The sequence below is a fragment of the Morone saxatilis genome, unplaced genomic scaffold (assembly GCF_004916995.1).
Source record: "Morone saxatilis isolate NCDOM2014 unplaced genomic scaffold, NCSU_SB_2.0 Contig21, whole genome shotgun sequence".
Taxonomy (NCBI): domain Eukaryota; kingdom Metazoa; phylum Chordata; class Actinopteri; family Moronidae; genus Morone; species Morone saxatilis.
The window spans coordinates 4,379,441-4,399,647 of record NW_023339774.1 but is presented as its reverse complement, the minus strand read 5'-3'; the positions used below and the strand labels follow the sequence as shown (position 1 = coordinate 4,399,647).

The following is a 20,207-nucleotide window of genomic DNA, read 5'->3' as shown; positions in this document are numbered from 1 at the left end:
TTTGATGAAGGTGACAAAATATGGAAATTGCCATAAAACATCGCTATTAGAGCTGTAAGAAAATATTTTGTGTGTTATACAGGTTATGCATGAATAATTACATATTTATTTTTTTTGCCAAAACTCATTCAAAGACAAAAAAATGTACATAGTTGGGTGCATGGTGACGTTACTGATATTATTATATATCAGTTATACCTCAGACAGGTTACACAACTGTCACAAGACAGGAATACAAATATTCAGATTGACATTTTTCTGTATGTTTTTTAAGTCTGGAAAGATGGCCCGGGCTCTCCAGGACCCCAAACAGTACATGTCATTAGAGCTGCACAATAATTAGCACAAATCAGAGTTCTTGTTTGTTTATCTCCTTTCTAATTTTCTGTATATCTTCTGAATTTATGACACCAGTCAAACACTATGGTTTATACAAATATGCAGATGTTCTGACCTTTGCGGCTGCTCTCCATGCACTGGAGCTGACTGTCTGCTATAAACAGGCCATTAAGTAAATTTAAGCATTTGGGAAGATAGATAACAACTGGTTTTCTGTAAATGTTTCTTGTGTTTAACGAAACATATGCAATGAATCTATTTCGTTAACTGACTTCACAGCTCTGAATAAGCCAGCGAATGTATTATTTAGTCTACAACTCTCCCATTGAAAGTGTTCTGTCACATAATATCACTGCATTTTGACTGCAAACACTGTCACTGTGGCTATTTGGAAACAGAGGATGAGGGGGGAGGCTCAGCATATCAAAGAGGAACCTTCATCTCCTCTGTTGTCCAAGTGTCTAGAGGCTAAACTCTGGCAACAAAGAATAAATATGTCATTTATTCCACTGGCAATTGGCCTGCTCAGTGTTTTTCGTGCTGTTTGTTTTAATGAACTATTCTATTGCTGTATATGTCAGTAGTTAGTTGTTTATCATAGGAAGGAAATAAACAAGTCATGTTTATAGCAGCTATACAGGGATTCACAGGCCACTATAAATTTGGGTAATAGCCTGTTTAGGCCAACGTTAATTACCACTGGGAACGTTTTGTGTGTGGCGTTTACTGGAGATGATGTTTATGCTTTTCAAATTAGATTTAGAAAATGAATTCAAATGCAACATCAAAACTTTTTACTTGATCTAAAGCTTGTATTTCACTGAGCAGTTTCCATTTCCATCCGTCTTTTTGGCTGTTTTTATAGCTGCAATATAAAAATAGACTGAAACCATTGTCCTTACTGCAGGTCATAATTTGAGCTTCATCTAGCTGTGAGTCACCACCTGTTAATATTCAGAGTCACAAAATGCTGTATTGAGCCGTTTTATAGACAAACAATGAGCAGATAATAGGGTACTTTTCTACTTTTTCTGTTTGTTTTTTTTGCCATTTGATCAACATTAACTAAATGTCCAAAAGTATGAGGACACATATGCACCATAACAAAACAAAGGTATGTGTATGTGCTACTTTTGGCCAGACTGTGGGAAGGCGTTTTCAGAGTAAAGACGTTTTTATTTGTGGTAAAACCACTTGATGCCATTTCTTCATGAACGTGTGTGAGGTGTGTGTAACGCATGCACAAACCAACCTTTACTTTAATGCATTTGTTGTTTGGCCCATGTTCAATCTAACACCAGACTAGAGTAGTTGTTAACTTACTCACATCCAGAGGTCAGTTACAAATTGATCCAGTCTTGTGTTATTGTGCCCATTAATAATTCAGCATCTGAAAACCAAATGTAGGTCTCATCATCTGCAGCCACATCTTTAACACAAATGCTCTAGATGCGTCTGAGGAGCCATCTAGTGGATTATATCATGTACTGCAGAGAGAATGTGAGCGTCACATATTGCTAAAGAAATGAATGTGGAAATGTTCCCTATAAAATAAAATCCCCAATGAAACATATCTAGAGAATTGGGAGTGGGTTATGTTCTTTCTGTATGTTTCACAGTTTTACTTTGTTTGTACAGTTTTACTTTGTTGTTGTTGTTGTTGTTGTGTGTCTCACCTGCGGGGCCACGGCATGTTGTTCAGGGTCTCGTGCTTCTTGACGATGTGACGCACGCCGTCTCTCCTTCCTGTCCTCGGTCCGTCCAGGTGTAAAACTGCGTCATACTTCTGCGCGGTGTCGGTGTCAACGGCCCTCCACGACGGCTCCTCCGGGTCTCCAGCCCCGGTGTCTGAACCCTCCACAGGGCCCGGCTCGTCCTCGGCCCGCGGACTGGGACGGCGACTCTTGTCAGGTGACGGAGCCCAGGTATCCTCGTACTCGGCCCCCAGGGTGAGCATCCTCCAGGAGCCCAGTGTGGCTGAGCGCACCGCTGGTGGGTGAAAGACATTAAAGCTGCAGTAGGGAACTTTTATGAGAATAACATTCTATTATATTTGCTGAAACCTTCACTATATCCTGACAGTATCATGTGAAACAAGTGATCTGTGAAATAATCAGGCTCCTCTGGATCCTTCTCTTAATCCTAACAACCAATCAGAGCAAAGAAAGATGGTTGATTATTGAGTCTCATTCACTGGTTGTCAAATACCAACTGGAAATGACACTCAACAATCAACTATCTCAAATCTCCAAGCCACCAACACAATGTGTCTTTTCTATCTGTCTCGGCTCTGATTGGTTGTTTTTGTTCAGGCCCGTGGATTCTTGTAACTGCTATTAGAAACTCTAGAATGAGCCAGAGGAACCTGAATTTTTTCACAGATTATCTGTCTCATGTACTACTGTCAGGACTCAGGGAAAGTTTCAGCAAATATGTTAAATTATTTTCATAAAAGTTACCTACTGCAGCTTTAATCCAGTGTGCCATTTGATCTACGGATTCCCAATTTTACATTTGTACGATAAAAAAATAAGTTAAGAAAGTTAAATAGTTATTGTATATCTACACTTGAAAGAAAGGACACTAAAAAGCTAGTAGCTTGGTAGTTGACTGACAGTTTTGCCCGGATAAAAAGCACAAAAATGCTCATAGTAATTGTCCTGTAGCATAATTCAATTTTTGTCTGTCCATTTGTATGCTTGGTAGGTTAGAAAAACCTATGTCTAAATAAATATATCAAAATATATCTGTTAGCGTTAATATGTTAATGTAGCTGTTAGCGTCTGAGCGGCACTCTGGTCCCTGAAGACAAACAGTTTCCTGCTGCTAGCAACAAATTAAAGCAATGTATTTAGTAATAGTATTGGGAACAGTGAACACAGAGACAGTGCTTCTTTCACATTAAACTGAGTCTTTTGTTGATATGTATTTTATGGCTAAGCTAACTGCTAAAAATCAGTCAGTTTACGTCTTGGTCGATGCAGAGCTGGTCCTAGCCTCCTCTAGGAATGTCCCCTGGCTCGTCATTCGTATTTCAGGTTAGGATAAATGTCAGTTAGTCCTCAGGCTTCAGTCTTTCTCCCGAAAAAATGAATCATTATTTGAAAGTAGTTCAAATAAAGCAGAAGTCTGACCTATGTGTCGCTTGTCTTAGTACACTATGCTTTTGAGGATTCCATCTTCTTCCTTTTAGTCCTTTTCACAGACATTTTGTCATCTCGCGCGCGGTAAGATAATCACAGGTATAATCAATAGAATGATTGATGGCTGAATTCCATTTAGCTGCTTCACTTTCAGGGACCTGGCATGATGCATGTTGGCTCTGTCACACTGTCACACTACAGAGCCATCATTAAGGTTATTAGTAACACCTTTTATTACAATGACAAGTCCAAATGTCTGCTGTGAAAAAGCATTTGCTCTCTCATTGCTACGCAGAGTGAACTGCAAATAAAGAGCAGTGCAGTGACTGGCTGTGTCCCAAATGGGGCCAGCCCATCCAAGTAAAACAAGGCAAACACATCCTTTCTTGTACACCACAAAGAAGAAGAAGAAGAAGAAGAAGAAGAAGAAAGGGTAGTATTATCTTAAACAACTGACTTTTTCAATGTTGCCATAATCTCTCTTGATAATCACAATTCATTTTTACTGCCAGGTTCCCATAATAGATGCCGCAGGCCTGTTAAATAATAGGCTATGCTCAGCCTTGCTGATGGGTGTTTGATCAGTTATGTGAAAAGTTATTGACCTTTGACCTGAATAAAATGCTTATCCAAATGATTTCAACCTGTATTAGCGAGTAGGGCAGCACAATTAATTGCAAAATTATTAAAATCACAATGTTGCCAAGTGGAATATCCAAATCGCAAGAAGCCGCAATTTTTTTGATGAAGGTACAATGTCTGACAAATCAGCTTTATAATGAGGGACTGTAGTTCTGCAGAGACGCCCTGTATGACGAGGCTTGTTCTTTAGATGTAAGACAACATGTTCGTTTGTTACAGATCCCCCAAAAATGTCACATGAGCACAAATGTAATATATATATATTTTTTCAATGAAAAGTTTGATTGCAAAAATGATAATTCCCACTAATTGTGAATCATATTGCAATATTTGTCAAAATAATTCCAATATGCTTTTTTTTTCTCCATATCATGCAGCCCTGTTACCCAGTAATTAAAAAAAAGTAAAGAATACAGCCTGAAAAGAATAAAATAAAAACATAATTTTGTATTGCGGAAATATATTTGTTTTGTTTTTCTATCCTGGTGATCATCTCATGACCCTTGACACTCATCAGTTGATTGAGGGGAGGCCCTGAACCTCAGTTTGGGAACCTCTAACCAGTAAGATACCAGTAAACCAAGCAGCCATTTACTCAGGATTCCCTAATAGAAAATAAATCAATACACAAATGTAAACAAATGTAAACCAAGGTGGCAAGAACCAGAATGAACGCACCATAAACCACAGTAGATCGTCTCTCTGCCCATCTGGAGTTGAGATGAGTTCTCTTCATAACTGCTCTCCAGGTTTAAATCCAACTCAACAGTGGCATGAAGCAACAGTATGGCCCTCACACAGTTCATGCACGTCTGCCTGCGGGAGGCTCCCCTGCAAGGCACCAAGGCAGGGGCACCAAAGACAAAAAAAGTTTGCCCAACGTGGAATGCGGAAAGGCTGCTTCCTGTCCTGCCAGTTAAGAACCCTGTTATCAGACCAACCATCTCCGATGCTCAAGGAGAAATTTCTCTGATTAAATTATCGACTCTGTTTTCGCTGTCCGCCCTGGTAACCAGGAAGGGAGCAATCATCGGCCAGTTTATGAGACCTAAAAGGCCTGCAGATGCACAGTCACCCACTTCCTGCTGGTTTCACGGGACATTTTGAATCAAAATCCACTAGTTGTTTGTCTACAACAGCTGACTGGATTTGTGTTTTTACAACTTGGGAAGGAACCAAGCACACATACTCGGGTACTTGTAGTGTGAAAGTTTTGTACTTTGCTTACTAATTAGTTTGCAGATTAGGATTAGGATAGATAGTGCTGGGGGTGGGCTAAACAGCTTTATTTAACATGACAAAACATTTTAAGCCGAGCAGCATGGTTCTAGGTATCACTTTGGTCTAGAGTGAAATATTGAACCACTGGATGGATGGAAAGGACAGTTTGGTAAAGGCATTTATGGCCAGACCATTTCTGACTAAATACCGGAAACACTTGTGAGCTCCAGTATCAGCCTCAGTACTTTGCGTTCAGTGCTAGGTAGGTCCTCAAATATTAGCATGCTAACATGATAACAGGCTAATGTTAGCTGAAATCACCACTATGCCATTACAGCCCCACAGAGTTACTGGTGTGACTAGAGACTAAATCTTATTGAAATTATCAAGAGATTAATAAACTCATTATTTCCTTATCTCCAGTTTATTTACAAGCTTGTGGATTTTAATTATTGATACACAAGCATGTAGCACATTTAAGGCTCTGCACACCCATACAGGTATTTTTAGTTAACCTGCTGATTAGACCAGTCCATCCTGGGGGTCGGGACCCCCACTAGGGATCGCCAAAGCTTCACAATTACACACAGCAGGTCTTGATCTCAGCATTTCATTCATTTCTGTGAAGAGAACTCAATTAATTTTTTTTTTTTTAAGTTTAGATTATCATTTATTTGAAGATTTGAACACAAGCTATATTCACAGAGCCTTCACTCTCTAACAGCCTCACCCTGCAGTAGAAAATACACATTAAAACAACCAAAGAGCTTACAGAATCAGGAAATAATCTGTTCAAACTCTAAATCACTCATTTTACACTAACTTCACACTAACTTCCTGCAGTTGCTTTGTTCATTGTACAGTTTGTATGAGTTGTTATGTACTGTAATGTACTGAATATAATATGAAATCTCTATAAAATATGTCACTGAGTCAGGGGTTGTCAGTTTACTCTGATCGAAAAGGAGTCCATTAAGGAAAAAGGTTCTGCATAGGGTAGAGTTGGAAATTAGGTCACCTCAACAACACACCTATCAGACTGATGTCAGTGTAAGTTTTCCCGCTCTAACAGGTGCAACTAGACAGAGATGGACATGTCGATCAGGCACATTTTTACATTCCTCCAGTGTCCTGAAAGGAGGTCTAATGAGGCAGATGAGTGTTGTTAGGTGACAATGGGTGTGTACCACTTTTAACAATTCTTACATTTTTTGTCTGTAAAGAGCAGTGTATATGAAGTGTGTTACACAAATTTACTTGTGTAGCTTTGAATTAAAACAGAATCCATGTTTTTACCAGTAATGGAGTCATTTTAATTAATGTGGAATTAATATTACTTCCACTACTGTTTAATAGTATATCTTCTATCAGTCTGAAATGAGCTCTCCAGCAACTCTCTAAAATCCCGGCACAAACGAGAAGCTTTGAAAGTCTAAACTCATTAAAGCAAACGGAGTGTGGGAAGTGTCAGCAGCTCGGCTGCCACAGCTGCTCAAATATTTCAGCGCCGGGCTCTGGACCCGTCTGTCAAAACTGAGCTGCTGCTCGGTTCGTGCAGGGTCAAACTGACTGCAGGCTTCAGTTTGAAGATCTTTCAGTAACGTGTTTGTGGTTGACAAGATAAGGAGCTAAAAAGCAACCTCTCCCCGGACCTGAAGAAAATCTGCAAAATGACAGAGCTGGAGAAAGCATGATTCTGCATGTTTAGGTAACATTGTAGCAAACAGCCTTGCCTTCCATGAGAAACTGCAACAAGTGAAGCATATCAGAATAAATGCATTAGTAGTAAATTTATTGAAAAAGATACAACCAATTAGATGGATGGTTCACGGTCCAGAAATATGTAACAGAACGTTATGGAAGTGCATTTTTGTAACCTTTTTTTTTTTCTTTTATACCTTTCAAGACTTTGCACAACAGTCACTGCTTTACTAACAACATTTAAAAAGACGGGTTGGCTTCTGTCGGCAAAATCATGAAACAAAATTAAAAACATCCCAACTACAGTAACTACGATTAGAAAACTGGAGTTAAAATTAAACATAAAAAACTTAAAACGTTCTCTTATTTTACAAACTATGTTCACTTCTGTAATAAAAAGGAAAACAAAAGTAAAAACCTTTGTCAGCACCATTTTCTTGTTTGTTTTTTTAACTCAATTTTAATCAATTCTTCAACAACTGTGGCAAAATATCTGACACGTATCCCCTTAAACATGCTTAATAAAAAGAGCATTCAATTTATTCAGACTAGAAACACCTCATTTGAGGAATGGTACAGCATCTTTGCATCAGACAATCTATACTCACTTGAGTAGCAAATAAAAAAAAAAAACTAGTTCTTTGTCTTTCACATCATTTCAGTTAATTCATCAATTCACAAACTATGGTGGCAAATGTTGGACATGTCTCTTCAAACATGGCAACATAGATGAAGTGACACAAAGAAGTGGCAACATAATTCAATATTTATCAGCTAATTTTGCTGGAATGGTTGATGATAAATGACCGCAAAGGTCAAACAAGTTAGACCCAGCTGTATGCTGAGGCTGTCTTTGCCAAGAACAACAATGCCCCTCATCCCCGACCCCAAAATTCCTTGATCATGACTCTTTAAGAAAAGCCATTTTACATTTTCAACCAATCTTAAAAAAGACAAAGAAGACAAAATGCAGTTCTCCCTCCCAGTAAAGTTATGTATGAAATGTAAAGACTGTCCCTGTGACGTTTGCTGTGCGTGATGTGGCTGCCTCCTGCTGTTCATGTTACACAAGGTGGAATAAAGGAGCAGTGAGTTCTTCCAGGATTTGATTGTGCATCTCGTTCTGTGTGACAATGTTTTACGGGTTCTCACGAAGGTCGATAGTGCGTGGTTTTAATCAGAAGTGGAGATATAGTACAAGTTCACTGATAAAAGTTAAAAGTTCAAGGAGGATGGAGAGGGGCGTCCCTGTGTGTCTGTCAGTTGTGTGTACATGTAGCCAAGCTTTAGTGTGAGGAGGTTTTTTTTTTACGAAGGACTGGAAGGACTGTTTGAAGAGCTGGTGTCAGGTGACGCGCTGGGCTGCTGCTGGTCCTCCGGTGTGCTGTCCGCCTGCAGCGACGCCATGGCTGCCGACGAGTACTTGCACTTGGAAGAGCCGCATTCGCAGCTGAACAGCTTGCTTTTGACTTCCCAGAAGTGATCGCCGTAGTTAAATCTGAGGATGATAAAGCAAATGATTAAAGAAAAGTACTGTTATTCAATGGAAACCTGCCTTAATCTACACCCAGAGTGGAAAAAGAATAAACCTTTCTTGACTTAAAGTTTAGTAGTTATACAAATTCTATAGAATATCCCTTAAAAGTTCCAGTGTGTAACATTTAGGAGGATCTATTGGCAGAAATGAAATATAATACTGTCATTCGTGTATAATCAGTCGTTTCCGTTACCTTAGAATGAGCCGTTTCTATCTGCAGAGGGAGCGGGTCCTCTTCTAAGGAATCAGCCATATTTCTACAGTAGCCCAGAAGGGACAAATGCTGGACCTAGATAGTGCCCTTCACGTTTTTTGTTTCTCTTTGGTGCTCGGAAAGCTGAGCGGTATTTAGTCATTTGCAATCTGCCACCTTACCACTAGATGCCACTAAATCCGACAAATTTCCACATTAAAATATCTTTAACACTAAACCTATGTTGTACTTACACTATCTCAAATGTTTCCAACAATGTTCAAACACAGAAATCTTTCATTTTGTTCAGGTAACCGTGCGTTTTACTGGTCATCTGTCAATGGCGTCATATCCTCTTTAGGCACAAGTCTGCATTGTAGTTGTCTGTCAGAAGCTGTCATAAATGTACTTTTTATCTGGCTTTAGGCAACATTTTTGGATCTTGGTCGTTTTTAACTTTATATTTTAACCGAAGGAAGAATTTTAGTCATTGGAAGTTTGGGTCGTAAGTTGCTAGAGAAACAAGCTGAGGTAACAATAGCAGCATAGCTGGCTGGCCCTTTGGGTCATTGTCAGCTGAACAGTTGTGGAGAAACACGTTTTTAAAGGTGAAACTGCTTCATTCAGTGCCGCAATACCGCAATGATGGTAACTGTGGTAAAGACAACTCCCATGATCCCACGCTATTTCACAATGTCATCAAACTTAATCTTTTGTTACTGTTTTGATGTGAGAGACCCCCCCTAGCGGCAGAAATTACATTTCATTTTGTTAAAGAAGCTTTGGCCACTTTATCAATTAGAGAAGGAAAAAATTACATCTAACATGTATGTTCTTAAATTACTGAAAAATATTTTGTATTTAGTTTGATCTTGGCTTATTTTTCTTTTTTTCAATTATTATTCTTTGAGAATTATAATAAACAAATGCATTGAACAAACTGAAATACTTCAGTCATGTTGCATCCTGTTAAACTTAACTGAACGGTCGAAATTGTGATACATCATCATTATGGACATTATGGAGTTTACCTTATACATCATATTAGGATACATATCAGCCAATAAGTATGTTAGGTAAAACAAAATTCCACTTTTCTCAAATACCGAGAGTGATACTCAAAAATCTGATATCTGGTGAACATGACTAACACGAAAAAGTCTTACCCAAGCTCCTCTCCAGCCGTGATGTTTTCACTGGCAAAGAAGGCAATGTGTGGGAAACGAAGGTCCTGGTGCGTCGTGAACACTCGACAGGCAAACAAGTTGGGCTCGCACATGTGATTGAGGAAGCGGCTGATGTTTCCATAGAAACGGGCATCGATGCAGTACAGGTCTTGTGGCTGGGAGGGAAGATAAATGAAAGATTCAAACTACGAAAATGAGCTTTAGGTGCACAGCTGAGAGGAGAATGCTACATGGGAAGAACGTTTCTTTATTCACACCTGCATCCATTTTAGTCCATATAATAATAATAGTAATAATGCGTTTTTAAAATCTGGTTGTGTTTTACCTTATCATCCAGGCTGAACAGGTAAGCATCATTCTGCCTCATCTCTGCTTCTGCTTCGGAGATGATCTCACCTACGTACCTGTTCAGAGGCAGACGAGCAGTCAGTAGCTGCTGTTTACAACATGAGTTCCCTAACGTGGAATTATAAGGTTTTATTCGGGAAGATTTAGATTTATTGAGGTTCTGAGATACTGAGCTTCAACGATTTAATATCCCTGCTGGTAAACCTGTGATATATTTTCAAATCTTTTAAAATTATTTCACCCAAAAGGTTGCATCAACACAAACACATTATTCAACAGGAACAACAAGATCCTGAGCTCATTGTCTAGTCTAACTTTCCTTACTATCTTGTTATTTTATTATCAAATTCAGTTTATGAAACCATTGATTTATCAATCAAGATTTAATAATGCTGTTTTGATGTACATGTGTCCACTGGATCTTTTCAACAAGCAAGCAGCAGTGAGAAATATTGGCACATGTACGTTGTCACTACTGTTGTTCCTTACACAGAATGACATTTCTCTGTAATAACTCAGTTTGCTTCAGATCTTGACTGGCAACACATCAGCACAGAGCAGCTACACAAACAAAAACAAAATAGCACACAAACAAACAGCGTGTTAAACACTAGAGAGGTAAACACACATCCCTCACATGGCTTCTCCAAGCTGAAGCCTTTGCAGTGTAGAGTGTGCCATACCAAGAGGGTAATTATAGGAAAAATATAATTTTAAATGTCTTCAATGTGTATTTAAATGATGCACTTAAAAAGCGTATGGGTTGGAGTTAAATTGAATTCCATATTTTTCTCATTGTAGATTCCATGAAAAAATGAAAACCAACAATGAATGAAGTATTGTCTGCATCTCCAATGTCTGACGTCTATTCTTCCTCTTCCTCCTCTTCTACCATAGAGCTCAAAGGAGATCAAAAACACATCAGGAAGCCACAGTTGTTCACATGTTCCTTCATTACCATGAACACGCAATAAACTAGAACTCACTCGAGCACTAAATGTATATTCATACGCTGTTGCAAATGCAAATTCCCTTTCCCAGAAGTCAGGAACCATTGAGAGACAGACCAACACTGCTGGCTTTGGACTTTCATAGGATGCATTGACAATTAGAAAACAGAGTAACACAAGCCTTATTGTATGATGTGCGGATTGTAAAGCCCCTTGAGGCAAAATCGTGATATTGGCCTCTACAAACCAAACTGACTTATTTGACTGTATTTTTAATACCAACACATGCACGTTAAAGCTGCAATAGGCAATATTATTTCATTATCATTTTGGTTGAAAAGACTAATTTTCACTATTGCAATTGAAGGGTTCCTTCAAGAAAACCTTTGCATTTTAAAAACTGGACCCGGTCTGAATCAAACAACCAATCAGGATTAGCTGACACACATCTATCATAACTAGTGTCCTGGTCCCTCCCTTTCTCTCTCCTAGGCTCCATGGCGCAACGGCATATAATACAAAACAAACCAAAAGCAGGAAGAGCTTGGAGGGGAAGAGAGAGAAAAGCCTGAAATAAACTCGATGCGGAGTGATACGAGAGTGATACAAAGTTTTGCATTGTATATGTTCAAATTGCCTACAGCAGCTTTAACATAAGAAAGAGGTCCAGCACACAGTCTGGAGCTCTCGGTGACACTTTCAGACAACACTTGGAGGTCTTTTTGTGTCAGCAAACACATTTTTCAAAAGTCAAACAGAGCCTGAAATGTTATAAGGGGAAAAAAAAGAAGCTGTCAGAAACAGTCACAATACATCAGCAGTATAGTGACTGGCACATCAGCAAAAACACCTCAGTGACATCAACAGGACTTCTGAACAGGACAGAGCACAACGGATAGCTCTCTCTCTCTCTGCTGCGCTCTCAGTCTGAGCTGATACCGTCTGGCAGGAGACACGGACATGTGAGAGTAGCAGGTTTATCAAATTTGCCGAAAGATTACTAAATAAATTAAAGAAATGTTAAAAAGAAACTGACAGATCGACATGGATGCCAGCTGTGACTGCAATATATTGTGGTCTTTTGCTACAAACAAATATCCACCAACAAAAAGGCTCAAAACTGCACAGTGAAGGGTAAATATGAATATTTGTAAATGGGACTTACTCGCATATAAAGGTGCCCTGTGGTATGTCTTCTAGCGCACGGACACCCCAGCCTTTCTTACTGGTCCTGAAGAGCTGGAGCCTGGTCCTGGAAGATCCACAACATCTTTAACAAAACTGCCACCTCACAAGCTTCATTGTGTATAGTTACAAAATGAATGATGATGCATAAACATTAAGATGAATTCGGAATACCTGAGTCCGTTTTGCACTACGCGGTTCTTACATGTCCTCCAACAGGAACACGCATGGTTACACTCAAAGATGAGAGGAGGCTCCTCACGGCAGAACTCAGGCAGGAGGCGGCCGCCCTAAGCATGACAAAAAATATATATATATGAATATGAATATCCTTTATTGGTGTCAAGATTGCATGATTTAATATTGTTATACACTACACAGTATGTGGACACCATACTCACGTACTGTTGTAGTTCAGGGATCCTGGAGTGTCAACATACTTTGGGATATATCTTGCTAAAAGAAGGCTGCGTGGCCTGTCCATGCAGACCTCTAATCCTTACCTTGTCATACCAGCAACGCAGACTGAGTTGTCCACACATGCAGATACTTGTTGAACAATCTTCCTTACAAACACAGTACTGTGGGGGAGAGAGAGAGAGAGAGAGAGAGAGAGAGAGAGAGTAAGATTGGTCACTTGACATTGCTAAGCACACAGGAAAAAAATAATCTGTTTCTTTTAAAATACCTGATGCAATGCTTTCCAACTCACCTGTAAGTGTGTTATGTTCCTGTCGATGTTCATGGGGGAGGTGACACAGTTTTCGGGGATGTATTTGTAGCCATCTGGATAAGGTTCACTGTCGACAGAGTTGACACAGGGGATGGGAACTTTCTCCTGCCCCAGAGCGATGTCACTGTACGCAGATTGAGAACAAACTGGTTAGGAGCTGTCAAAGTGTTCATAGTCAATGCACAAGTTCTGGAAGAAAGAAAAAAAAATACTGGGGTCGAAACAAGCCATCTGATAAGACTCACGGCCTGGCCTTCCTGGACAGCATTTTATCTTTCCGTGTGCCCACCCCAACACAGCCCATTGCATTTTCTTTAACACTGCTATTTTCAAGAGGCAAAGCACAGTATGATTTCAACCTGTGAAGGATTTTCTGCTCTGCTCGAGCGAGCCTCATGCTCTTGGTGTCCCTCTCCCTCCTGTTGGCCTGCAGTGCCGCCCAGGCCTTTGAGTTGTGGCTGCAGCAGTCTGGAGGAGTTTCTCCCTCGCGGTTCTTTAGAAACACATCTGCTCCTCGAGACAGGAAAAGCCTGAGGAGACCACATTTTGCTGATCGTCAATAACAAGCCACTTCTGAACAACTTTTTAAATGGCTCTTTTGAATCTATCCTCTTGCTTTTAAACTACAGTTCAAAAAGCAAGCTATTACATGTTGTCCAAGAGTGAGCTCTCTCTCTTCCCCCCAGTAACTCACGTGACACAGTCCAGGCGATTCTCCCGAGCAGCGATGTGTAGAGGAGAGTCTCCATGGATGTTGACGGCCTGAAGATCACAGCGGGCATCGAGTAGCAGCTCAGCGATGTCGACACTTCCCGAGAACGCCGCCCAGTGAAGGCAGATGTTCTCCTCCTAGAAAACAAAACATAACGCAACAATTGTAGAATATTTGATTCTTCTGTACAGTATTTTATACACAAAGCGGACAGACTCGTGTGCAGACCTTGTCCCTGATGCTGACATCAGCTCCTTTGGTCAGAAGCAGCTTCACCTGGTCCACATGCTTGTACTCCGTCGCCCAGATCATGGCTGTCCAACCACCATCATCCTGAGGGAAAACAATAGTTTCAAACTGCATCATAAAAAGAACTGATGACTTCCTCAGACCCCTTGAAAATAAAAACACACATCCTAAGGGCAACTATACTCACAAATGGAGCAGCACTGTTATACATTACACATTTGATGCAAAGGTTCATCCAAGGAGAGACTGTGTCGTTACATCACAGCTGTCAGATTGGCTTCTTGCAGCAAGGTCAGAAATTTCAGAAATTTCAAACAAAGACACATCAGACGCATTGCAGTCCCACAGCTGTCTATATCTGATTCACTGGCATCAAAAAGCATTTGAAAGAAGCATCCAAACTCATTGTACAACTTTAGAAAGTCATTAAGTGCTTCAAAAAGAGCCACTCTTCAATCAAATCAATTTATTTTAGTCTGTTCCATCTGTGCTTTGAGCCTAGAGTTTGATAGTGTAAGGTAAACTGAACATCTGAATTAACCAGAATGTTAACCTGAATGTGAAACTGCCTCCTTGTAGAGTTTATTTCAACAATTAACGACTTTGAGAAGACTGGTTTAACTAGAGATGTCCCGATCCAATCTCAAAGGTCGGTATCAGGGCCAATCAAAGCATACTTTCACTGATCGGTATCTGCTATTTATGTCAGCAGTCACACAGGTGTTCTTACTCAGACAGCGCACAGACAACGCACAGACAGCGCTGCGGTGGAGAGCCGACGACAGAAAGCCAATAAGAATAATTTATTGATGTAATCTTTAAACAAATGAAAATAAACCCAGTTAACTCAGGTAACTTGGGCACAGGCTGCAGAGAATAAATTAACACTGAAGAAACTCAAATTCAAAAAAGCATTTTCCCCTAAATGATAAATAGTGCAATACGTTCAACACAGACACGCACAGGCTATACCTTAATAAGATACAGTGTATGCATGCATCATAGTGTGGCAAAATGATTAAGTCAGCATTTTAGCTAATCATGCCTTAACAGGTGAATCAAGAGTTAAGTGACCCTTTTATTCAATCAGCTACTGTTATGAGCTCTACAGTCAAATGTCAAGAAGTAATTATTACTTAACAATCAGCGGTCTGTTTTCAACTACCTAAACAGACATGTGCAGCTGTGTATGGTCGGACAGCTCAGGGCATGGCTGCATCAGACCTAGGGAGGAGAAAGGTGGATTGCGACATCAGCACAAATGCTACATGGATTATGATAACAATCACGCAGAAAAATTTACAATAAACAAAACAGACACAATAACTAATATAAAAGCCAAATAGTAAAATCTCTTTACATCTGAAATAATTGAGAGGATCAAAAAGGCTGACAGGAAACTGAAAGTGTACCAACCTGACAGTTTATGTTGATCAGTCCTGTGGACAGAAGGTGCTCAACAATCTTGTAATGGCCAGACTTTGCCGCTAGGTGGAGACACGTGAACCCTTCAACATCCTAAGAACAGCAGAGAAGCCAATTCTTGTCAGTTTCAACTAAAGATACACTTCCAAATATATTTATGCATGTGATGGAATAATCTGCAAGTTCTGAAGGCCAAGAATCTTTGCCAAGAAACCTGTTTTATTTGGACATAAAGAATACACGTGTCAGCTGCCAAAAAGGTCAAATTACATTCTGATTTAACTCATCATGGTAGCCTGCTGATGAAAGCCTGCGATACCCTGGAGGGAGTAGATACAAGTTTACCCTGTGTGTGGCGCTAGCTCCAGCTCTCAGCAGGTACAGGACAGTCTCCATGTGGTTGTTCTCACTGGCCTCCATCAGTGGCGTCCGCTGATCTTCGTCACACATGTCCAAGTTCGCACCGGCCTAAAGACACAGTCAATGTCAAAGTCTGCCATTTAACAACTCAGATAGATTGACAAAGTCCTTAAGTGTCTAATTTAAAGAATTACAGTTGGACATTTATCATTATAAAACATGAACTGAAGGGTGTAAAGCAACATTTTTCATTATCACAGGAGTAACTACAGCGCTGGACTGAAAGATGATCAGTAAAAGAGTCTCACTTGTACGAGCATGTGGCAGATGTCTTTGTGTCCTCCCTCAGCTGCAGCGTGCAGCGGGGTGCGTTTGTTCTGAGATTCCATCTTAAAGTTTGGGTCGATACCGTCCACTGCAATGTAAATGCAGAAGGAAAACAATTTTAAAAAAAACTTTTGGATAGAAATAAAAGTTAGATCCAAAAGAAGCACAAGATGAAAAATGGGAAGAGAAGAGTTTTTATGAAGAACAGGACTGATAAGAGGGTTTAACATACCCAACACAAGCAAGACCTTCTTGAGTTCTCCTTGTTTGGCTGAGAGGTAAAGTTGTTTAGGGTGAAAACGTAGCTTCTTGGGTCTGATCCACACACACACACACACACACACACACAGTGGGTGTTTTAGTTTGTATCAAAGGTTTCTGGTCATTCAGATCAATTAAGATGACCCTCTGGTGGTAGAACTTACTTCTCTGTGTCGAGAGCTACCAGGATGCTCTCTAGAGTCTCTCTAGGTGGTCCTTGAGGGGCTGTAGGTGGCTCCATTGTTCCCATCCCGGCCTGCAGTATTGCAGTCCTAGATGACCCCGGAACAGCGGTTGGGTCGAGTACATGTGCAGAACGAATGGAAAGCGAGCTGTCGGCCCTGCCGCTCAATTCAGCCCCCATAGCCAGTCGAGAAGAGCTGGGGAAACAAAAGGAACCAATGAATTTTCTTCTGAGATTATTATTTTTTTAAATATTTTCGGGGGGTTTTCTTGCCTATAACTTAGAGTGACAGCTGTAGAGTGACAGGAAAGGGGGAGAGAGAGTGAGGATGACACGCAGCAAAGGGCTACAGGTGGAAGTCGAACCCATGGCCGCTGCAGCAAGGACTCAGCCCTGGTACATGGGGCACCAGCTCCACAAGGTGAGCTATCCGGTTGTCCCTGAAGAGCATTATTTTATGCTTTTAAACAAGAACTAGCACAAAGCTACTTTAAAAAGGAGGACATTGAAAAAGCTTTTGAAAAACATAACATTTAAAACATTTAAAAGCTACTCCCATGAACATTATACAATCCACCAATAATAATGCCAGGTAACTTCCTTCCAGTTCTGACACCACAGTTGATAGTATACCTGCCAGTGGTGGTGTCCGCTCGGCCCTCGGGGACCCCAGGCGTGGCAGGCCCATGTGCAAGCGCGGGGGGCACGGTGGAGGTGGTGTCGGCCTTGGCGATTGTGACCTCCTTGGCCTTGCTGGCCTCCTCTCCACAGTGGGGACAGAAGCTTTGACCTTTCAGAACCGAGGCACAAGCACGATGGAAACGGTGAGAGATGCTGACGTCCGGTTGGCACTCCATGAAGGTCCCCTGCACGACGGAAAACAACAAGTCTTCATAAGCAAAAAATGATAGTGCTCTCTGACAAGAAACCACATTAGAGTGAGAGGTCAAGTGAAAGCATGAAAGCAGGAAACACCTTTACATGTGCTGCAATAGTCAATTTTTTTAAACCCCAGGTTATGTGTTCTGTTAGGTTATTCATTTTATTATCAAATAATTTGCTGATTATATTGAGATAAATTGTTAAGTCTATACAATGTAAGAAAACAGTGGAAAGGGTATATAATAATTTCCCAGAATGCTATGGTATTTTTTTTTTTCACCATATAAAGAGAAAAGGGCAAATCCTCAAACTTGAGAAGATAGAACCAGAGGACATGCAGTCAGTAATAGTGAGACATACTTAAGGAAATCCTTTCAAGGCTGGTTGCATCGCATACTTCCACCAGATACTGCACACCAGGAAATGGCTGCTCATGCTGGTCATGGCAGTAAAATGTAAATAATTGTTTTACCACCCACATTTTGGCTACCCTTTGTCTTTTTAAAGCGAAACAAAAGCAATTTTCTTTTTTTCTACATTTTGCTTTCAATGTATAGTTGACAGCAGAAAGCAACGTGACACATGGAAGGAAAAGAGATCAACTATAGATTAACTATAACTAGATTATTATTAGATATTAGATTAGATTATTATACATATATTAATTATGTATACCGTCTTGGCATTCCCTCTTAGAATTGTCACTAATTGCCTTAAATTGCTTCTATGTTGTTTCTTTACATAATTGTATTATCTTTATTTCCTGGTTCAGATGCAAGGTTTTAATCCTGTTTGGCTCAGTTTGATTATTCTCCATGAACCTTCCACAGAGTTTAAGTGACCGAGAGATGTGTGTTCAGCATGAATTTCAGTGGAAAGAGAACAAACTGAGCTGCGGTAGTTGAATCGATCTTTCACTTTTCATTTGGTTTCAGTTTAGTGCAACTTCCTCATTCCACCCCAGTCAAGTATATGTACACAATCAACACTGTGTTCAAATGTAGAAGAATGTAATGTACAGATGAATCCACGTATATTCCAGTGAGACCTGATCAAGCTGCAGCTGAAGGCCTGAAATTGATGCACTGACTGTGTACTCACGGCCCTGCAGAAGAAGCCGCAGCCGGGGCAGCACTGATGCTTCACCATGCCGTTGCGGTGGTCCTCGCACAGAACCAGAAGCTGAACAGAGTTGGAGGGACGCATCATTTCATGCTTCAGTATGGCACCCTGGCAGCGGGTCAGCTGTCCATCGACACTCTCTGTGGCCATGCACTTCCTGTCTGCCAGGATGAGAATCTCTCGACTCTTGGGTGTTTCCATACGGCAGCTGCAGAGCGGAAGCTCCTGAGCCTCCTCAATGGCTGACCCTGAAGTGTCTGCAAAGAGATAAAGTCCAACTTATTTACCCCGATATTAGATTCAATTTGTTTCAGTTACATCAGCAGGACTCAATGCTCCAAATCATTGGTTGGATGGAAAATGTGGCAGTAGACCTCTCTGAAGGATATGCAGCTTTTTCAGTTGATACCACCCTGTGCATTATTTTTCATTTTTGAGCGGGATACCTGATTTTTTTTTTTTTGACACCAAATGACTTTTCTCTTATCTTAAGGGATATAAACATATATGTCTATAAACACTGACAAAACACAAAATTTGTTGAAAAAGCTTCTTAAGTATGTATTATTGTTTAAAATGATAAAAAAATATCAGTAAAACTCATCTTCCTGCGGTTATTGTGTTCATTATTTGGGTTAACTGTCTGTTACTTAATGATAGAAAAGGGGTTCCCTTTTAAATGCCTAAAAACAAGGAGCCTAAAATTCTTCTCAAATTAACTAAATTTTGACTTAAATCAGGAACTATTTGATCACAGAAGAAGCAAACAATTTTACAAATGTGACCAGTCACACTTTAAATACTTGATTCTCAATTCTTGGCCCATCAAGTAAAGTTGTGTATGATGTACCAGACAGTCAGTGGTGTGTAGACACTGAAAAGTGGCATACAGATGTTCTGCTGGTATAGTACATTGTACAAAGACTTAACTTATAGATAGCAGGTTTTTTTTTTTTATTATTATTATTTTTTGGTATTTCTGTCTGTATTTGACAGTTGACAGTCAAGGGGAAATACTGGAGAGAGAAAGATGAGGGTATGACAAGGACTTCATATGATATACAGCATGATATTATCTATGGACAGGTTTGTAAAAAAAAATATATATTATTCAGAAAACCATATGCTTGATGACTGAACCTTCTCTTTCATCTTTGTGCCTGAACTCTTTCTGAAGCTGTGCAATCGATTGCAGTGATTGACCGATTAATCGGGCAGATTATCTGGTATTTTGAGATAATAAGCATTGGCCTGCGATCACTAGGCCCTTTAACATAAAACATCTGCAGACACAGCTGTAGGCAGCCTTGTCTGTGCAGCTGCTGTGGAAATATTTTAGTGCTCTCCTTTGTGAGTTTTGGAAGGTGGTTTGGAGTATAACTGTCATGCATCCTGCTGTAAACGTCTGCCTAAATGTCCGCAGTCACCACGTCTTTTGTAAATGTCAATGTTTCTCCGTAATGAATGCAAATCTAATCAAATTGGCTAGTCTTACATATATATTGT

The 20,207-nt window shown here is 40.2% G+C and overlaps 2 protein-coding genes across 2 annotated transcripts in view; both read right to left on the bottom strand.

Moving 5' to 3' along the window:
• Window positions 1–2,320, bottom strand: part of cacna1bb (calcium channel, voltage-dependent, N type, alpha 1B subunit, b) — a 161,422-nt gene extending 159,102 nt beyond the window's left edge. The window contains exon 1 of the mRNA XM_035668513.1: window positions 2,016–2,320. Within this exon, the coding sequence (XP_035524406.1) occupies window positions 2,016–2,296 (281 nt within the window). The 5' untranslated portion in view covers window positions 2,297–2,320. The remainder of the gene's footprint in view (window positions 1–2,015) is intronic.
• A 4,796-nt stretch (window positions 2,321–7,116) lies between these two features.
• The window catches only part of ehmt1b (euchromatic histone-lysine N-methyltransferase 1b), a 29,338-nt gene continuing 16,247 nt past the window's right edge, over window positions 7,117–20,207 (bottom strand). Inside the window, 17 exon segments of the mRNA XM_035667976.1 lie at window positions 7,117–8,544; window positions 9,943–10,118; window positions 10,289–10,367; window positions 12,427–12,513; window positions 12,621–12,736; window positions 12,950–13,027; window positions 13,159–13,303; window positions 13,539–13,709; window positions 13,874–14,028; window positions 14,120–14,224; window positions 15,557–15,658; window positions 15,911–16,033; window positions 16,234–16,340; window positions 16,485–16,567; window positions 16,678–16,893; window positions 17,331–17,563; window positions 18,681–18,958. Of these exon segments, the coding sequence (XP_035523869.1) occupies window positions 8,355–8,544; window positions 9,943–10,118; window positions 10,289–10,367; window positions 12,427–12,513; window positions 12,621–12,736; window positions 12,950–13,027; window positions 13,159–13,303; window positions 13,539–13,709; window positions 13,874–14,028; window positions 14,120–14,224; window positions 15,557–15,658; window positions 15,911–16,033; window positions 16,234–16,340; window positions 16,485–16,567; window positions 16,678–16,893; window positions 17,331–17,563; window positions 18,681–18,958 (2,444 nt within the window). The 3' untranslated portion in view covers window positions 7,117–8,354.